The sequence below is a fragment of the Abramis brama genome (assembly GCF_963993115.1).
Source record: "Abramis brama genome assembly, chromosome: 17".
Taxonomy (NCBI): Eukaryota; Metazoa; Chordata; class Actinopteri; order Cypriniformes; family Leuciscidae; genus Abramis; species Abramis brama.
The window spans coordinates 30,402,410-30,422,766 of record NC_139979.1 but is presented as its reverse complement, the minus strand read 5'-3'; the positions used below and the strand labels follow the sequence as shown (position 1 = coordinate 30,422,766).

At 40.3% G+C, this 20,357-nt stretch overlaps 1 protein-coding gene across 3 annotated transcripts in view; it reads left to right on the top strand.

Moving 5' to 3' along the window:
* Positions 1-13,982: 13,982 nt before the first annotated feature.
* Positions 13,983-20,357, top strand: part of LOC311067764 (BAR/IMD domain-containing adapter protein 2) — a 35,400-nt gene continuing 29,025 nt past the window's right edge. Inside the window, exons 1-4 of one of the 3 annotated variants that reach the window (XM_084089838.1) lie at positions 13,983-14,420; positions 18,736-18,844; positions 19,785-19,860; positions 19,970-20,056. In XM_084089838.1, coding sequence (XP_083945964.1) covers positions 18,797-18,844; positions 19,785-19,860; positions 19,970-20,056 — 211 coding nt within the window. In that variant the 5' untranslated portion in view covers positions 13,983-14,420; positions 18,736-18,796. The remainder of the gene's footprint in view (positions 14,421-18,735; positions 18,845-19,784; positions 19,861-19,969; positions 20,057-20,357) is intronic. The other 2 variants (XM_084089837.1, XR_014603283.1) reach the window with 2 other exon arrangements.

The following is a 20,357-nucleotide window of genomic DNA, read 5'->3' as shown; positions in this document are numbered from 1 at the left end:
CCGAGAACCCCGGAAATGTGAAAAGGGTCCATTAACTTTTATTTCAGTGCTGTCACATGACTCTTCTTTCACATTTACCTTTGTGGCTCAAACAGTGGCATGTAGATAGAGAGAGTCATGCACAGAAATGTCTAGGTTACGACTGTAACCTCTGTTCCCTGAGAACAGGGAACGAGACACTGCGTAAATTGACGCTAAGGGGAACGCCTCAGGAGTGACAGGTGTCTGAAATCACAATCAAATCACGGTAATCCTTGAAATGAATGAATAATGCCCATGAATTATTAACGTGCAACCTGGAAGTATATAAGGGCGCCTTGCAAACATGATAATCACCTTTTCGTCTGAAGGGACTGTTTAGTAGGCATGGCGAAAAGACACAGTGTCTCGTTCCTGCGTTCTCGTTGACTCGCACTGCGTCGATTGACGCTAAGGGGAACGATATACCAACATTGGACACTTCAGCCTGGCCAACTTCCTGTCTGTCCGAAGAGTCCCTGGACACTTGCCTTTAGGTAAGGCATCCAACCCGAGGGACTGCGAAGATGACAATGAACCACTCGGCCCAGATCTCAGAGATGGGGTATCCCGGAGAGCATGACTCAGCATAGTGCTTACAACCCTTGCTAGCGAGGGGAGTTTCTCTGCTCGATCCACGGATCTACCCAGCGTTTGTGTTTCAAAACACTGAGGAGGCCTAAAAAGGCCTATGAGCTGATCTAACTGGGAAGCCCCGCGAGAGGCCTACGACCGTCCGACCAGACTCAGGAGGCTGAGTACTCATAGTGACCCTCACTGAGGGGAGCACATGGTCTGCCTGGTAGGCAAACCAGGCTGTAGGCTGGATAAAAGAGGATCCGGGAAGGAACCAGTAGCAGAAAATGACCATTAGTCATGCTAGGGTGCAAGCTCACCTTCAGAAGCTGCCTGCTAAGGCTAGCTGAACTGATAGCAAGCGGCCACTAACTCAGCATCGCTGGGAAACCACTTACAAGGTGGCCTGGTGAGGCCTACAACCTGATGACCAGAGGGCTGGCTACCTAGTGCCCGTATTTGGGAACTTGCCTTTAGGGAGGCCTAGTGAGGCCTACTAGCTGGCAGCCAGTAAAGCTAGCTGTGCAGTTGCCCATCCTTGGGACTTCGCCTTCAGAGAGGCCTGATGAGGCCTACTACCTGCCTTTAGGGAGGCCTGGAGAGGCCTACTACCTGATAGCTAGCTAAAAACTGGTTATTGCTATGAACCCTGATTCCGGGTGTCAGTCCCAGGGCGGCCTGCCAGTCTTGGGGCTCAGTCTCGGAGCGGTCAGTTAAAGCCGGTCGCCTGAAACTTTTCTTCAGGTAAGAAAATGACTGCCAAGGCCAGTAAGGTTGGGGACCGAGCTACATGGTGGCCTGATAAGGCCAACCGCCTGACAGTGGTCAATCCTATTCGGCTGATCATAATCGGGGCTCACCTCCAGAGAGGCCCACTGAAGCCAATTGTCTGATTGGCCAGCGAATTAACAGTCAAGCACCCCATGATGGGGCTCAGGGTCAGGGAGGCCTTGCTAAGGTCAACGCCTGACCATCAACACCACTGTTTATATACCCCGTCACTCAAGACTCACATAGAAGATTTGAGAGGCTTACTAGGCCTGAAGCAAGTCAGTGCTGTCAGCCAAATTCATACTGCCAGACTCGCCATCAGGGAGGCCTGGTTGGGCCTACTAGCTGATAGCCAGTCTAGTCTGCTACAAGCATATACCGTTGCAAACCATATTACACCAACACAAATATTGAGGCCACCCACAGGAGGCCTAATTAGGCTAGCCACCTGGTCGCAGCTATAATGTATGTCCCACAACGTTAGGACTCCCTTCCGGTGAGGCCTGTTTAAGGCCTACTACCCATCAGTGAGTCTACTGCCCGAACTACTAAGGCCAACCACCTGAGTTAAGCTGGCCTACGGTGCCCTCTTGGGGGATGCCCAGTCAAGGAGGCCTGCTGAGATAAGCTGTTTACACAGCGCCTACAGCATCCTGGTACCTAATCACATTGCCCAATGGCAGTGTACTCAGTAAAAACACTTAGAACTTTCCGCTTGACCCGAGCCATAATGGTGCGAGGTAGGATAATACAGAACTGAAAGTGAAGTAATCAGACCAGCGGCTCTAGAGGTGACAGAATTGTATCTGCGTCCAGCCAAGGAGAATGGGGCAGCCCGAAGCTCGAGCAGTAGCTCAGCGAGGTGAGTGGAGCCTATTCTGGCGGCCCAGATCCATATGCTAGTTCTGCACAGCGGGGTAGGGCAGACAAAACCCAGTCTCTTCGTGAGGCGAAAGACGGCCTAACCCTGCTCAAGAAAGACCCATTGTACCGAGGAGGCCTTATTGAGGCCTAACCCAAGGTCTTTATAAATCATGCCTCTGCACCAAGCTGGATTACTCTTCTTGCCCCAGAACGTAGAAAGGGGGCGCGCCTAGGCATAACGACTCCCATGGGAGGAGGCTATCATATAGGGATGCTAAAAACCTACATTCACAAAATGAAGGGCCAGAGGCAGAAATGCTTTAGCAGAACACCTCCACTATCCCTAGCATAGCCTAGGCCAGCTACAGAGGGCCCTGGTGAGGGCCAGCCTGTAAGCATAGATCTACCTGAGGGCTCGGAGGAGCCACAGCCTTACGAGAATTTTATTTAATTTTTTTCATACGGGGGGCTGCAGAACTGCTCAGCCTACTGAAAACCCTTTCACATACCTGAAAGAGGCGCTCTCACTAACCAAGCCAAGGCGGGCCATCAGAACATTGTTCTCATCACTGGCCCAACCTCAGGCCTGATGTAAGCCCCTGGGAGTCGGAGAAGAGGGGAGAGGGCTGCGTTTTTCTTTCTATATAATCACGCCCTCAGGGAAGGTGATCCATCACCGACGCTGTGTGCATTTGTGCTGGATCGCCTGCCTCAGATCTCTCTTTTTGCGAGAGTCTCACCTTCTCTGTGACCTACTCCTCCACGGGCACACGAGAGGCAACACTGGTTCTCAGGACCTGTCTATGGTCCTCGGACCGTGAGGGGCCAGGTCCTCCCGCTTGCCTGCGCGTGGATGTGGATCTCAGCGGTATGCAGGTCCTAAATGCCGCTGAGCGCTCCTTCACCTCTCTGAACTTTCCAACCACCGCCTCCACGGAGGTGCCAAAAAGTTCAGATGGTGAAACCAGCGAATCGAGGAGAAAGCCCTTCATTTTCTCCCCGATGTCGGCCAGGTTCAACCACAGATGTCTCTCCGTGGCCACCATCGCCGCCATCAACCGGCCACTTTGTTTAGTGGCCCGGAGAGCAAGATCAGTGGTGCGGCACGGAACCTCCATCTGGGAACCCCATGATGCGCGTCGCCGCTCTGCCTCAGTACGAGTGGGACTCGAACCACGAGGTCCAGATGCTGAACCCTCATCGCTCGAGAAGAGGGCTAGACGAGAGTGGAGCTTTCTCAAGGGAAAACGCTCACAGTTTGCACAGGCAGCTCCCTCGAGAACTGCCTGCTCTTCTCCCAAACAAAAAACGCACAGCTTGTGTGTGTCACCCAGCGCCAGATATCTTGGGCATGGGTCCACTTCTGGAAGCTTTGCTTCTTCTCAGTGCATTTCATTCTTACCGTAATTTTCAAACGCTTTACAGACAGAACAGTCCCTGAAGACGAAAAGATGATTATCATGTTTGCAAGGCGCCCTTATATACTTCCAGGTCGCACGTTAATGATTCATGGGCTGTCGTCGGTCATAGGATTACCATGATTTGATTGTGATTTCAGACACTTGTCACGACTGAGGCGTTCCCCTTAGCGTCAATCGATGCAGTGTGAGTTCCCTTTCGAAAGGGAACACATTTTTTTGAAAATCATGATTCATTCTATGGGGGAAAAAAATTGGGTTACTTACCGTGTTCATTTATTGGTGTTCTTTCTTACCCTTTTCTCCGGTGACTCAAACAGTAGCATGATGGGAAGAGGCGGTTTCTTCATTAGGGCGATTGGGCGATGCACCACCAAAGTGTGAAAGAGACTTTTTCAATCAATTCGCATTCAACCACAGAGTTAGGCTAACAGTCACTGTTGTCTGCCTCTGGATATAGTCCAATCAGCGTCAAGTCACGTTCTGTGGAGTACCGCGTCTTTTTGGGCGAGAATCGCCCAGAGTGTTCCCATAGACTTCCACACAAAGATTTTTTTTTTTTTTTTTCGAACTGCAGGCACTGAAAATTGCAATGCATTCTCTATGGGTTCCGGGAGGGCTCGCACTAACGTGTTTTCGTCATCATATGTAAACTTTCACTTGTGCAGCGATTGGTGGAAACATATACCTCTATTAATAATCTTTAAGCTGAAGTGACATCCAATAATTTCCTCAGTGCATAACTTACATTTCACGGACATATTCTCCATCTGTAAATGTTAGAAAGTCAAGCAAATATTTCCATTTTGCTGTCATGAGTGTACGAGCCTAAACGTCCGTGAACGAGCATGCGCGCCGAACAGACCGAGCGCAATATTTCTGACTAAAATATACATTAACACTAAATTATAAATATATTTTGCTAAAATATTTGTTGTTGAATATTTGTTGTTGTTGGTGAACATAAATGTGCTAAAGAATTTTATGTATTTTTATGATATCAGTTTTGTTTTTATTTATTTTAATTTTAAGTTTAGTAAATTTAACTACTTCTTTAAAAAGCATTATTTTGTTTTTAGATTGTAATGTTGCAATGTTAGAATGTAATGTGATTTGAACCCTTTTTTTTGATAGACTGCAAGGTAGATCACTATGTTTGTTTTCATAGCCTTCAATATGAACACTGTTTGTAGGACAGAGGTTAAGGTACAGTATAGGTTTGATACAGATTTTTTTTTTTTTTTTTTTTTTCATTCAAATAGAATAAAATAAAAAAAAATGTAAATACTGACATTATACCATTCATCGCCATTTAGCCCAAAAATTCAGAATTCTTCTTTGGCAGTTGGCTATTGAACAGCCCTACCTTATGGAATTTATCCATTTTTAGCAAAGCAGTAGCTAATGATACATTATTATCACTGTTAAATGGTTATTTAACAATTAGCCTACATCCAGTCCTGCATTAATAATTCAATTTGTTTGCGCCCCCCACTGGAAGAGTCATGCACAACAAAGAACAGAGAATATCAATATTAAAGTATATATATATTAGTAATTATTATTATTTACTATATTAGTATTAGTAAAAATTAATTTCAACATAAGTTAGTGGTTATTTTATGTATTTAGATATTTACCTTCTTAGGAAGACAGATAACGTGTTTGTCCTATAACGTCTGCTAACTTGAACTTTGTTATAGTTACGTCTGATCACTTAAATTCACATTTATCACTGACCTGTGCTTGGATTCAGTATATAGAAGAAATAATAACAACAATAGCAAAAGTCAAAGTTTTGCTTTAGTTAAACAGCATCTGAACATAATATGAGTGTTTTGATCATAAAAGCATGTCACCTGATCACTTTCTTTTTTTTTTTACACACTTCTTGCATCACAGCACAGGTAAAACAGTTTGCATCTACGGTTTCTGTTCTGTAATTTTTCACGTCAACTTTAAACTTGGCCAACTTCCAAGCTAATCGCATTAAAAATATTTAGGCTGAAAGTTTGTTTCCAACCGCAAGAGGGCAGCAAAGCATTGTTTTTCTGTCAACTCCAAAAAAAAAAGAAGAAAAAAGAAATCATTTTAAATACTATTAACACCACTTCAACAACAACACAAAATATAGCCACATACAGCACATACAGGGTCAGGGCCCAAACAAATGACATGTCTGGCAACTGATAAATATGTATTTAATATCATTAAGATATTTATAAAAATTAAGGTAGGCTAATATTTATGGATCAATAAGCATTTTGGAGATCTTTTTTTTTTTTTTTTTTTGCACACAAAAAAAACAAAACAAAAACCTCAGGAGGTACTGTAAGTGTATCTTGGTTTTAAAAATGAAGATATGCATTTGTTACTGTTCATGTGAAGCTATTGAACCATTTACACTGATGCCAAACCATAAGATCTATAAAAACTTGTGTGAGAAAAGCAGGCCTATTTCTTATCATGTCTAGTGGACAAGTATTACAGCTTTCTTCTGTCATTCACACTGATATAAACGGCTGATCATACATGTAATCCGCCAGCATCATTCATTTCTGACTTTTTGAATGTTTCCTCAGATTGTCCTGTTATTCGAGTCATACATGTGCAAATTTTTTATTTATTTTTTTGCGAAGTTTGGACATTGTATTTACAAGAAATAAGCCAATTATTATAGATAGATAGATAGATAGATAGATAGATAGATAGATAGATAGATAGATAGATAGATAGATAGATAGATAGATAGATAGATAGATCCAATCTACACACAGATGTGAAAAATGTAAAACACTACTATCTTGTGTCTTTTGCTTGTTCAGTGTGCAGTGTAGTGTACAGGAGTTTGTCACACGTACATGTACGTGCACAAATACACTGTATATACAGTATGTATGCACAATTGATGAATGTTACGATTTTGAATTTGTTACTATTGTGAAGCTGCAGTGAAACAATCTATATGGTAGCGTGTATGTACATTCAATATATATATACATATATACATAAATACATACATACTGTTGTTAGGGGTTAACAGTTTAGGACCCAAGGACCAGATGTTTGAAAGAAGACCCGGAGTCAGAATTATAATAAATTGAAGAAAAGTTTTACTGAAGATAGTTTGCAGTTTCATCAGCAGAAGTTCAGCTTCAAGACTCACACAGGAGTTCGTAGGCTGCCCCGCTTACAGTTACACAGATCACAGCAGTTATACCATTTCCAAGGTCTAAGCTACGTCATTGCTTACAGGTTGAATGATTCTCATTGGCCAAGAAATTGATAAACATAGTAATTTTCCACACATATACAGATAGACTGAAGCATATCTCCATAGATTATGCAGCTGACACTCGGACCCTGAAGTTAGGCACGTCGTGACCTTCCAGGTCGCAGATTTGGGTTGCTGGGTGCCAGCATGTCCAGAGCAACAACTCCAAGCAATCAATCTCCAATAATGCCAGTGGCTCCTTAACCTGTAACCAAGAAGACTAACACACACAACGACACACAGCTTTTCCAAGGTTGGATTTGGCCAGGCTCTAACTATAAACAGGAGTCTCGTCTCAAAACATCAAGATAACAAGTTCTTTCTCTCAAGGATAGGAAACTTTAGTCTAAATGGAAAATATAGGCTTTAACTGAGAAATGGTCCCTTAAACTATAGACTTCAATGACCCCTATTTGTTTTAACACGTTCGTTGAAGACCTTTCTCAAACACAAAACATGTCCCTATTTCATTTCTGGAAGCCGGGCTAAATAAGCAAGCACTGTTACTGCATTCAGATATCAAACACTGACATTAAAGAATACATGAAAAGAACATTTCAGTAATCACACTGGTAACTTATATTATAACAAAGTAAAATCTCCAGAGAAGTCATTCAACTCATTTGATATTAAGAAGGAAAAATATTGATTAGCCTATAGTTTTTTCTGATGGCTTAAGCACATTTTTTGTAACTATTGGCTATTTTTGCAAAACTCTACACACAAATAAGAAAACCTTTCACCAAATCAGCAAAACATTGTAGTTCTCTTGCAAAAGCTAAGAAACCTTGCTTAACTCTTCAAACCTTCATAAAAATGGTATTTTCGTATCAAACAGTTAACACAAGCCATCACATTAATAAGCACACAATGCGCCAACTACACACTGATGGTATGCATAAAAAACACATCTGGCTTTTGCTTTCTCTGTGCACAAGGTAGTCAGTTTGAGGTCAGTGGCGGTTCTACATTGAATTACACCCTGGGCGAGACCCCCTTCGAGCGCCCCCCCCCCCCCTAATTTTTATCGGGGGGGGGGGGGTTCTTACCCCATTGGCAGATCATCATGTTTTGCTTGTTTTAAGCAAAAACTCAATTTTAAGTGTTTCACTCAATTTTAAGATATTAAGTCTTGTTTTCTGGGGAAATAAATAAATAAAATTATTTCCCCAGAAAACAAGACTTAATATCTTATGTCATTTTACCACTTTGTTAGCGTTATGCATCTTTATTTAAGAAATGTTTGATATTTGGACTGGAAACAAGACAAAAATACTAATTAAGAAAAGCATTTTTTGCAGTGTAATAACTGAACTTGTCACAGTTTTGTTGCAAAGCACAATATTATGGTGAAATTAGATCTCGTGTTTAAGTTAAAACCGAATTATTGTTAAGCATAGCAAGAATCATAGCAAAAAGGATAACAAATAAGAGTTATACCCACCAATTAATATTGCCCCTTCATTCATGACATGGATACCGTAATCATACAGAGAAAACATAGTTGCATACCTTTATCTTTCGCTCGTTTCTAAATTGGACACCTGATGGCTTTGACCTTTCTTGTCCATCTCTTATTTGGCACTCGACATCGACAATCAACAGATTTCCCCTGATCCCCCCCCATACCAACTGTCACTCACGAGTCACGACCAGAAGTCAAGACTAAACCAATTCACCTTGGTGGTGGTGACCAAGTAATCGTTTTGTATTACCTATTTTTATTCAGACCATTCAGAAAAACAAAAATGTGCAGGAAATATAGAGGCCTGTATTTATAATATTATGAATGAAATGTGCGTTATTTGGAAGAAAGTCGAGGTGTGACTGACTTAGATAACTATATGGATCCCCCCCCTTGTCCGTTCCATTTGGGAGAGACCCAGAGGTGAACTGTCATCCGCGCCCGCGCCTCCGCGCCCCCTCCCCTTTCCCCTTCTCAAACAAACGAGAAGGGTCTGGCTGCAGACCTGGCTACACTTGCACTCCCAGACCTGCACGCTCACAGACTCTATTGGAACAAACAGCTTCTGTGCGCGGCATCTTCTCAGCAAGCAGGGGCGCCTGCAGCTGAGAGGGGGCGCAAATTTGCCAATTCCCCACACAGTGAAATGATAGATAATAGAAAACCGCTTCGCGGCGCAGAATTTTTTTTTTTTTTTTTGTGCCGGCAGCGCCGCCCCCCCCCAAAAATGCCGCCCCGGGCGATTGCCCGGTTCGCCCGTGCCTAAAACCGCTACTGTTTGAGGTCATACTTTTGTCATAGTTCTATAAACATACAGGGATCCAAACTTCAAGTATTGGTGTTTATTTACGCAGTTGTTTTACACGTTCACTGTTTCTTTCAAAAGGGACTCTGGAGATTTGTTTCATTCGGATTCTGTTGCGGGCAAGTACACGACATACAGTTTTTGCCCGTTGCTTGAACACGTTCTGCAAAACTTGGCTCATTGTGTCAAAACTCTACACACAGGCAAATAAGACACAACACTGGGAAATAAACCATTCACATCTATGTCAAATTGCAACTCTGCTATCAAAACCTAACAATCCTTTGTCAAAATGTCACTCTGATGACAAAATGATACCCACTTGCATCATATGAATACACTTTCAGATCAGCAGCAACACACTAGTCTACTTTATATAAAAAACTGCAGTCTTTCGTTTTCAATGTTTTTATTCAGTTCCACGGAGGGCATGTTTTCACAACAACCAAAAAATGAAATACTGAATTCAAAATCATTACATTACAGTAGTATATTTTACAGTACAGTAAATTCAGTTAAATCAAAAATAAAACAAACAATACACTACTGTAAACACAGAAAAACACAATTGTGCGCAAGTGGGCTTATGGATCCTGCCGTCTGTTGGGGTCTGGCCACAGGATCTCATCAACATCACAAGCAATGTCTTCTCTCGCTAAGCATCGGGGAAAATATCCCCTTGTGTGCCGAATCCATCCCTGGATTGACCTCACCTCAATGTCTCCGCAGGCCTGTTCCATTGCCTGCAGAAGAGGCATACGGGCATGGTTGGCGGTCTTATACGCGCCATCTCCAAGCGGAAAAAAATTCCTCTATAGGATTTAGAAATGGCGAGTAAGGGGGCAAGTACACAACTTCAAATTGATCATGGTTGGTGAACCAGTTCTGGACCAGAGCAGCCCGATCTGCTCTGGTCCATCCTGTACAACTGCATCATGAAGTGCATCTAGAAATGTGATTATGTGTTGCGCATTATAGGGACCCAGTTTGGCATGATGGTGCAGTAGCCCTCGAAGACTTATGGCAGCACACAATGTGATATTTCCCCCATTGGGCAAATATTTTACGTCCTTGTCATCTGTTTTTGCTAAGGCTGAATCCAGCCTCGTCAATGTAAATACATTCATGCGGCTGGGCAGCTCCATCCATGTCCAAGATTCTCTGTAACAAAAAATACATATTGTGGATGGCTTTACTCAAAGCACACACCTACACTACTACACATACAGAACCGACCCACCCCACCACACAGGTACCTGTGTAGCTTTCTGAATGTATCTATGTGGTACTAATCCAGTGGTACATATTCATCTGTTACTGGACTGCACCCATTCTTTATTGTAAATGTAAAGGACTGAAACACTTACCTGTACATATTCATGTCGAAGTTCTTTGACCCTGACACTGTTCCTCTCAAATGGGACCCTGTACAATTGCTTCATGGTCATGTTGTGCTTTACCAAGATGCGTCTGATAGTTGTAATGCTTACTTGATTTATGTTGTTGAATACTTGCCTATCTGCAAGTATTTGTTGCTGTAGCTGATGGAGACGGATTGCATTGTTTGCTCTGACTAGGTTCACTATGGCAAGTTCCTGCTGTTGGGTGAACAGGCGTTGGCGTCCACCCCCAGTAGGTCTTCTAGCCATTCTGTAGAAAAATGCAACAACAAATTGTTCTCGTTTGCTTCTTTTTTACAGTACTGTGTATACTGAACTTTACTGTATTTACCATACACAGTACTGAAACATCTCAACACGTTATCACGGTATGTTTCACAAAACTACCACTTTTGTTGGAAAAGGAGCATTAGCCACCCTGGAATACAATACATGTGATACAGTAACGTGATATGGTACAGTACTGTAAATACTCTAGATACAGTCTGAGTAGAGTAGAGAGTTGAAGACATACCTGTTTTCCAGTCGGAATGTCCTTATTATGGATGAAACTGTGAAACGGCTTAGATAAGGATGGACTCTCTGCCCAGCTTCCCTAGTCAGGCCATGGTTTATGACATGGTCCACCAAAGTTGCTCTTATGTCATCCGAAATAATGGTCCTTGCGTGGCCTCTTCGACCACATCCTCCTCTCTCTCTCTGTCTTCCTCTGCCTCTAGCTCTCCCTGCCTCCATGCTTGCAAAGTTCTCAAAATGGCTTAACTGAGGCCTTTTTGTAGCAGGCTGATTGGTGTTCAGTTTTGTAAGTAAGTATTTTCAGGTGTGTGTCTACGTCTTTTCAATTAACCAATGTGTGTTGTATTTTGAATAGATGTGTTTTCCCAATGGTACCCTGAGATTTCATTTTTGAACTAAGTGTCTTATGTATGAAATAGTGTGTAGTGTCTAGGAGCAAGTGTGTTGTAAAAAGGAGCAAGTGTGTTACAGAATTGCAACTAAAGTGCAAAGCAGCGCTTTTGTTTAAGGTATGGTTACACTTTGTTTAAGGTATAGTAACAACAACTTCGAGTTATGTTACTTTGGTTTAAGCATGTGTCTATAGTGTTCAAGCAACGGGCAAAAACTGTAATACAGAAATGCTCACATTGTGTATGTTCTGGAAGGTGGTGTCATCCTCAATTATGCGCTGCTCTATTTCTCGTAGCCTTATGGAATTATTTGCAATCACCATATTGACCATATGGGTCCCTTGTTCTGCAGTGAACATTCTTCCTCTGCCCCCAGCATCTGGACGTCTAGCAATTCTGCAAAGTAACAATTTCAGTATTTGTACATGTATGGTATTGTTGTGTTTCTCATTAGAGTATGGCAGTGCTACAAAACGTAGTGCAAAGTGACTGTACTAACCGATTGTCATTTAGAAATGTCCTTATGATGCTTGCTACAGTGTAGCGGCTCAAGTTAGGCTGAACCCTTGGCCAGCTTCTCTCAGGGTCATTCCATGGCTGATTACATGCTCCACTATTGTAGCTCTGATGTCATCAGTAATTCTATTTCTTACTCTTCTTACCATTCCTCTTCCCCCTCCTCGTCCTCCTCTTGCTCCTCCTTGTCCTTGTCGTCCTCTCCCTCTCGCTTCTTCACCTCCACGTCCTCTTCCTCTGCCTCCTCTAATTCTCACTCTTCTCACTCTTCCTGCTCCCTCCATTGTACTCCACATGGACAGCTTACCTGTGGCTTATTTATAGTGCTTAGGCTGATTGCAAAGTGAACTAATTATCTAAAACAGTTTTCACATGTGACAGTGTGCCAGACAGTTGGCAAAAAAGTGTAAATAATAGGCATACATGTGTATAGTTTTGCTAGGAGTGTGTTGATCATTTGGAAATTGAGTGTAAAGCAGTGAGTTGTGTTTACAGTTCCGCAAAAAGAGTGCTGTGCAGTGGATTGTACCTACAGTTTTGCAAAGTGTGTGTTACAAAATTGCAAACTGAGTGCAAAGCAGTGTTTGTGCTTTTAGTTTTGCAAACTCAGTGAGTGGTTTTGCTATAAGTATTAATAGTTTTAGAAATTGTGCTATAAGAATCACGGTTAGGGTTTAAGCATTCAGAAAAAACTGTAATACCTTGATTATAATCACTCATTACATATACATTGAAGCAGCAGTGGATTCCAATGTACATATATGTAAATACTGTACATAGGCCTATATATTTACACTATAAACAGAAATTCAAGGGGGTACTCAAAACTGAGTTTTGATTTCTATGGGATCAATTTATGTATAAGTGTTTTCACACATGATCATTGGGTGTAGGTCATCAGTAAATGAGTGTGGCATGTAGAGAACTGTGTTCAAAGTTGAGCAAAAAGTTTGTTTTCCAATTTCAAACTGAGTGTAAAGCGTATGATGTGCTTGCAGTTTTGCAGAGTTGATCTGAAGATTAGGTACATGAGTAAATGGTTTCACTGGCTGAGCCTCAAGTTCCACTTTAGTGTGCAAGCAATTTAAAAAAACTGTACGAAATAACAATTTTGAGTCGTTGTGTGTAAATGATGACAACTGTGTTGTAGTTGTGTTTAACTTTTGCCTGCCTGTGTTTAGTGTTTTGAAACAAGTGCATCACAGTGCGAAATGTGTTTAAGTGAGTGAGAATGTGTTTAGAGATTAGCAAAAAAGAGTGCATGAGATTTGCAATTGGTGTCTAACTGCCTGGTTTAAGGCTTTACAGAAAGAGTGATTTATTCGACAAAGTGGTTTAGGCTATTGAGAATTTGGTTTAAAAAATTGGTATTTAGTGTTTCAGCAATTCATAAAAACTGTAATAGCCTATGCATAACAATCAGTCATTCATATGCAGTTTATTAGCGGCTGACCCAGACACAGATCCGGGCCACATATATGTGGATTCCACGCGTGCCAGATGTGGGCCGGATCTGGGCCGACACTATGTTGCCACCTGGGGAATAACTTGTGACAAATTTTTAGATATAGCGTTCCCTATGAATTCCATGCAACTTGTCATGCTTCCTCAGAATGACCTGTTGTGTATAGTTAAGATACTGCATTAAGCTGATCAAATAGTCAAAATAGGCGGTGTCAGAGCATTTAATTGGCTTATTGGCTTAGCAACGCTTTGATAAACTAAAATTCTGTTCATATTAAGTTTAAAGTAGGCTAAATGCTAATTATATTTAGGCTAAGAATTATGATGTTTCTTGAAGCCTATATTCTGCCCCATGTAGGCCTAATTTTAACCATAATTAACCGCATTTTTGCACATTTAATTCCACTTATGGAATTAAAAGTGTTCGTGGACACAGAACGGGTTATGAATGAGAGTGTGATTGCTCTCTCTGTCTGTGCGTGTGTGTGTGTGTGTGTGTGTGTGTGTTGGTCCTGTAATGAGCGGAGGCTCTATTCACAGCTCAGTCCCGTTACCTCATTGACATTCAGTCCCAGTGAGAGAGACTGACAGAGAGTAAGAAGACCGACATTGTCCGGGACAGAGACAGAGACAGCGACGAACGAGCCGCTCGAGATCTACATACCGACAGCAAATGGACATTTTAGGCGGAATGAAGATTAAAGTTTGATGTGAGCATGAGTGCATGTGATCTGAAGAACAATGAGCACTGAATGTGTTCTGACCTGGATTCAGTGAGGAGTTTGGGAGAGACAGGGTGAGGGGTGAGGGGTGGAAGAGGGATTTACTGGGTCAAACTAACTAAACTACCCCCACCACTGAACGGAAAGTCATAGAAGGAAAAGTGACGAGAAGAAAAAAACACCAGACAAAGCGGTGAGGAAACGATGAACACTGAAAAGGTAGGAAAATTACTATATGATACAAAACCTCTGAATTGCCTCTAACACTTTAGTTCTTTCAATTAATTAAACGAACAATCTGCTAAATGACTCTCAGTGCAACAAGTGCCATTTGAACAAATATTAAAAATGCGAATGTTTAGTCAACGTGATTAGCATTGTAAATGGCAACGAGCTGATAAAGTTGCATTGCTTGTTTTCTTTTAGCTTTGAATCATTTTTTCAGCCCTGTGAATTATTGCATTAAGAAGCAGCAATGCTCTACTAAAATGTCACTTTCATATCATCTCATACATGTTTTCCTTACAGCCTTTCACTGTGTGTTAAATTAGCAGAATCTACTCGTCATTTTTATCTCATATATTAAATCTCAGTATAATATCGCAATTTCATCACTTTAATCACCAGCCCTATTAGGGAACAGGTGTCAACAATGAGAGAAGTACCCTTATAGAGTAAGTAACATTATAGAGACAATTTTTTTTATGTAGGCTACATAAAAATTTTCGTTATAAAAATGAATGCTATATATTTATGATATTATGGAATGTGGCACTATACAGAAATATGACGAAATGTGACACAATATCTTCAGTGAAGACTAAAGTTTGATTAAGTAGAAATACAATCTGTTTTTGTGTCGTGTTAGTCCTAAAGATTTGAAGTTATCTGCTAATGTTCTCCTAAACACTGAGAAAATTAACTTTGAGCGTATGAATTCACTTAAAATGTACAGTCTGTCTCTTAAAGGGAAATGGACAGAAATACGGATGACTCTTGTTGCACTCAGGGCTGCTTACACATTTTTGTCCATTCAAATGCAAGAATGTCCCTCCCCCAAAACCACTTGCTTTTCACTGAATTTCAAATAGCAAATCATGGTTCATGGCTGTAATGTAAACTAAAACTTACTGACTCTTTACAAAAAGGGATGAGCCCTTTACTCTTTAGCAGTTTGTCACTGGGGCAATACCCTCAAAGTGACATCTTTGTAACTTATTTACCCTAAAAGGTTCATAGTAATGCCTTATGGGTACATATTACTACTCTAATGTACTTTTTTTGAGTAAATAAGGCACAAAGTTGTCCCTTTAAGGGAACTGCCCTAGTGACGAACTGTTGTACCCCTAATGCCCAGTACACACTGTACAATTTTGGGCTGTCCCAGACGAAAGATGAAAGAATCGTGGTGATTTCTGTAGTCGTGGCTCGTAAACGGTGGTCCTGCGTCGTACAGTGAGAGAGGTTCAAAGATGACCCAAAGATAGCCTGCGATCATTTTCTGACAGTGTCAGAACTTTAGCATGATCATCCCACAGTGTGTTTGATACTACGACCCACATCTACTGACTAGGCAAAATTCAACATGAAATGGTGTATTGATCAATGTGACATGGCACTAAAGCTTAAAACTTCTTACCCTGAGCTCCATTTGCAAGACTTGCATGCCAAGTTGGCCTCTTTTCCCGAGCCATGTCCATATTCTCCTCTTTTTTTCAGCGCACACAAAAACCACAATTGTCAAAGGTTGATTCATCTTGCTGTATTTGTTCACCACTAGCGCATGCTGATGACGTTTTATTCTTCTATACTAACCTGCGTCGTAGACTATGATTCAAAAATTGTCATCATCATACAGTCTACATACGACATACCCAAGTTTATTAGATCCATGTCGTACAGTGTGATTTGTAATGCAATAGGATTGCTGAAATCACACAGTCTGTAGCAGGCATAAAAGTACAACATGGATGCTGTGAATTGTGGCTGAATCACTGAACTCTCATTAGCTTTGTTTCCATCCAGCTATTTTTATGGGAATTTTGGATGCAGTAAAAAAGAGACACATTGGCTTCCCCGACTGCAGCAAACTTCCATTTTTATTACATCAGATATTTTGCACCAATTTCCCAGGAAGTGACGATTTTGCTCCCTTGAACACGTGGAATGGAAAAGGTGCTTTATTGGCAAATGTTTTATGTGATATTCCAATTTTGCGCAAAATAATTAGCAACTTCAGATGGAAACAGAGCTAGTGTAAATCAAAGAAAAACGAGAATGATGGGAAATGGAAGTGCCATATGATGAGAATGTTATTTTTTTGTCTCACTTGATCATTTAGGTCAAATTCTTCCACCTAATCTTTCTCTAATAACACGCATGAGAGCGCTGACCTGGTGTAAACACCGGCCTTCAGAGCCGAAGCTTTATGTGATGGGTAATCCTGACTGGAATCTTTTATTCGGGATCTTTCCAGAAAGGGAAAGCGCAGTGTTTGTTCAGCGGCGTGACTCTTGCACTTGGACTGGGGAAGAATTGCTCTCCTCCAGGGCACTATGGCATATCAGACTCAATTTCATGAACTTAAGACATGCAATAACAGTGTCTTAGGGTGGCTCTGGCAAGGCTCAGACAATGAAATCTCTTGAGGTTCACTGACAGGGGTGGTCTTTATTTTGAAATTCACAAAACAAAAAATACTTACAAGGTGACAGTTCCATGAGATGTCAAATAACCTAAAACATGCGTCATGTGGTGCCATCTAACATAATTATTCAGGTAGAAATATTATGACTTAAGTCAACCGGACTACTGCAGGTTTCAGACTGCAAATCATTTTTGGGGGCATGTTCGGTATATCAGAGATTAGATCTTCTAGCAGAATTTCATTAATAAAATAATGTTTTAATGAAAATGTGTGCCATTAATGACTTTATTAAACCCATTAAACCCTTTACCGTAACCCCCTTTTTGAGCAAAAATGTGAAAATGCACTATCCAAACTTAAATGGATGTAATTCATGCTTTGGAATACAGACCTCAGGTTGGTCTCCCTTTCAAGAAGACACTCGGCAGATTATTGCAGACATACACTTCAAAAAATGAAAGTGTAAAAAGGTTATAGAAGTTTAAGTTTACTGTATAATTTTTTTTTACTGTACTAAACATTTTTTATTTGATAGATATAATTTTTACTATAAAATTGCTATAAAATCAAAGACATATTGTATGTCTAATCAAGTTGTGTTCCAAATGTGAAGTTGATATCACAAAAATTGAGGTTTGTTTAGGCGTAATACCATAAATAGCCACCGGGTGACACACACATTTTGTATGTGTTTTACTGTGACAAATTAATCATTTTCTTTCACAATATCACTTCTATCACAAAACAGTCACCAAAAAATGGAAACTTGAGTCTCAAAATATGTGATAGGAAAAAACAAAGACAATAAAAGAGAGCACCAAGCGCCCGGTAGTAGACAGTTAAAGGGTTAATATGGAGTGACGGTTTAAAAAAAGCGACATTTTAAAATATGTATATAAAGGACATCCTATTATTTTACCTGCAAACAAACAGTACACTCACATTAAGCCATATATAGCCTACAGAAAATCTCAACTGAACTGAACTATATTATCGCGCAGCTCTTTGTATAAAGTTGAATACATAAGTATGTCCAACTTTATCAGCATACACGCGTAGAGCGGTACATGCTATTTATAGCAAATCTCAATGGCTTGATTGCTTGTATCGTCTCAAAATGTAAACTATAATATTGCACAGCTCTAATCTGTTAAATGCAACCATAAGGCATGAAGATATTTCCGTAAAGCTGCTTTGAAACAATATGTTTTGTGAAAAGTGCTATAAATACAAATAGATTTGACTTGATAAAAGCAATTTTGCCCTTTTATGCTTCTGCACACCTAATGCATTTTTGCATATTCCTGCATAAAATTTCCTTCCTGTTGATGGTTTGATTTAAATATCTGGGGCTTTTATATGGGTTGGGTCTTTTGGTGACACAGTGATATTTTAGACAATTCTTTTCTTCCAAGATTGTGACACTGGTTTCCTGTTTTTGAACGTCAATATCTCCGTGCACATCCATGCCAAAATGGTTTGTCATCTTGACCGAGTCCAAACTGGGCCAGTGACTGCGAGCCTGGACTAAACACACAATCACACAATGCCTGACCTCTCTAATGCTCTTGTGATTGAATAGAAGCAAATCCCTTCAGCAATGTTCCTCAGACGCATTCCTCAGACGTCTGGGTTGTTATCTCAACTTCACAATAATTACAGTGTTTTAGAACATCTAAATATTCTAGTTACAATTGCTTAATTTTCCATTAGAATTTGTTACCGGTTATTATTGATGAATAGTTTATACTGTGGTTGAAATCATTATGATGTTCCCTTTTGATGAGCTCGTTCCATCCCAAAATCAAGGCAGATCTCTGCAAATAAAAAAGCAAATGAAATGATCCTGATTCATCTCACTTTCTTGCTCTCCTTCTCTCCATGTAGCCAGTTGTGCTGTGATTTACGTGTAAAAGAAAGGTGAACTGAAGCTGGAGAGAGAAGCACAATGTCACGCTCAGATGAGGTCAACAAGATGACAGAAAATGTCTACAAGGTAAGACTAAAGGAGACAATGAAAAGACTATTGAAGACTATAAAAGGAGATATCTATAAAAAATCTAGTGTTAAACACGTGCCAAGAACAAACGTTCTTCCAGTTACATTAATAAAACTCAGTTGTAGTCTTTAATAACGTTATCAAAACATTAGCACATAAATGTTATTTATACATCATTCATGGGACACTTTTTTTTGGAAACAATGTTTTTTAAACATTACTACTTACTATTTTTTTCAGATGGTTCAGAGAACATGCAAAAGTAGCATTCCCATAATATTTGCAAAATAATAAAATAGAAAACTTTATGTTTTCTCTAATGTTCACATAACCAAGAAAAAAAAACATTTTATTACATATAAATAACTGGATGTTTTGAATATTCTGAGAACTTTCAGAAATAACGTTTTCACAGGAACATTTCTTAAAATATTCTTAAAACTTATTTTTGTTAGCTGGGTAGACATTTTTACCTTTAAATGCTACAAAACATTAATTCTAAATGCATATTCCAGTCCTTGTCTGTATGAATTGTATTTTTATATGAAAATTTTAAATAAAATAGCTTTGAACAAAGAATTTGCTTCACAACATTGACACTTACACAGATGGTTTTCCAATATCCCTCTTCATGTATTAATTTATCTTGTTATGACACTGTACAACATTTTATTTATTTACTTAAATTAGGTTTTATTGGTGTAACCTATTATATTTAGTTTGATTCAGTAATGGTAAATAATTTTCTTTTGAATAAAATCAATTAATTTACATGTTAACACATGAAGCAAATCTTTTAGGCTACCATTTTTTCAGTGCGGCCAAAATGGGTATTTATCCGTTTCTTGCATCCTTCTGTTTCAGTACTATAATTAATTACAGATCAAAATGTGTACAGTTGTGTCCTAATGTCAGTTATTGCTGATTCTGTGTTCAGGGCATTCTGGACCAGTTCAACCCCAGTCTGAAGAATTTTGTCACGATGGGGAAACACTATGAAAAGGCTCTGACGGGTCAGAAACTTCAATAGTTCACTTTTTTGTGGGCTAAAGTCCACAGGAAATCAGTGTCACAGACTGAAATCCCTTACTCTCTGTCTCTGTCTCTCTGACTGCTCTACAGGCGTCACAGTCGCAGCTAAAGGATACTTTGACGCTCTGGTCAAACTAGGAGAGCTGGCCAGTGACAGCCAGGGCTCAAAAGAACTGGGTAAGTGAATGCAAGAGCAGTGTATTTACAGTACATTTACAATTAAACTATTTCCACTTAAAGGGATATTTCACCGCTGGAAAGATGAATGTGTATTTAAATGGGGTCATTTATGTAGTAGAAATGTGAAATTATTTTAGAAGTTGGAGCCTTCTAGACTGAGAAAAGCCAGAAAATGTATTTTTGGCTCATGTGGATGAAAGACAACAACTCCCAGAATGCACTTGCTTCGCTGCCCTACGAGGACACTCCCAAGCCACGCCTACCGGTTACAGAGGGCAGTATCGGGAGAAATGACACA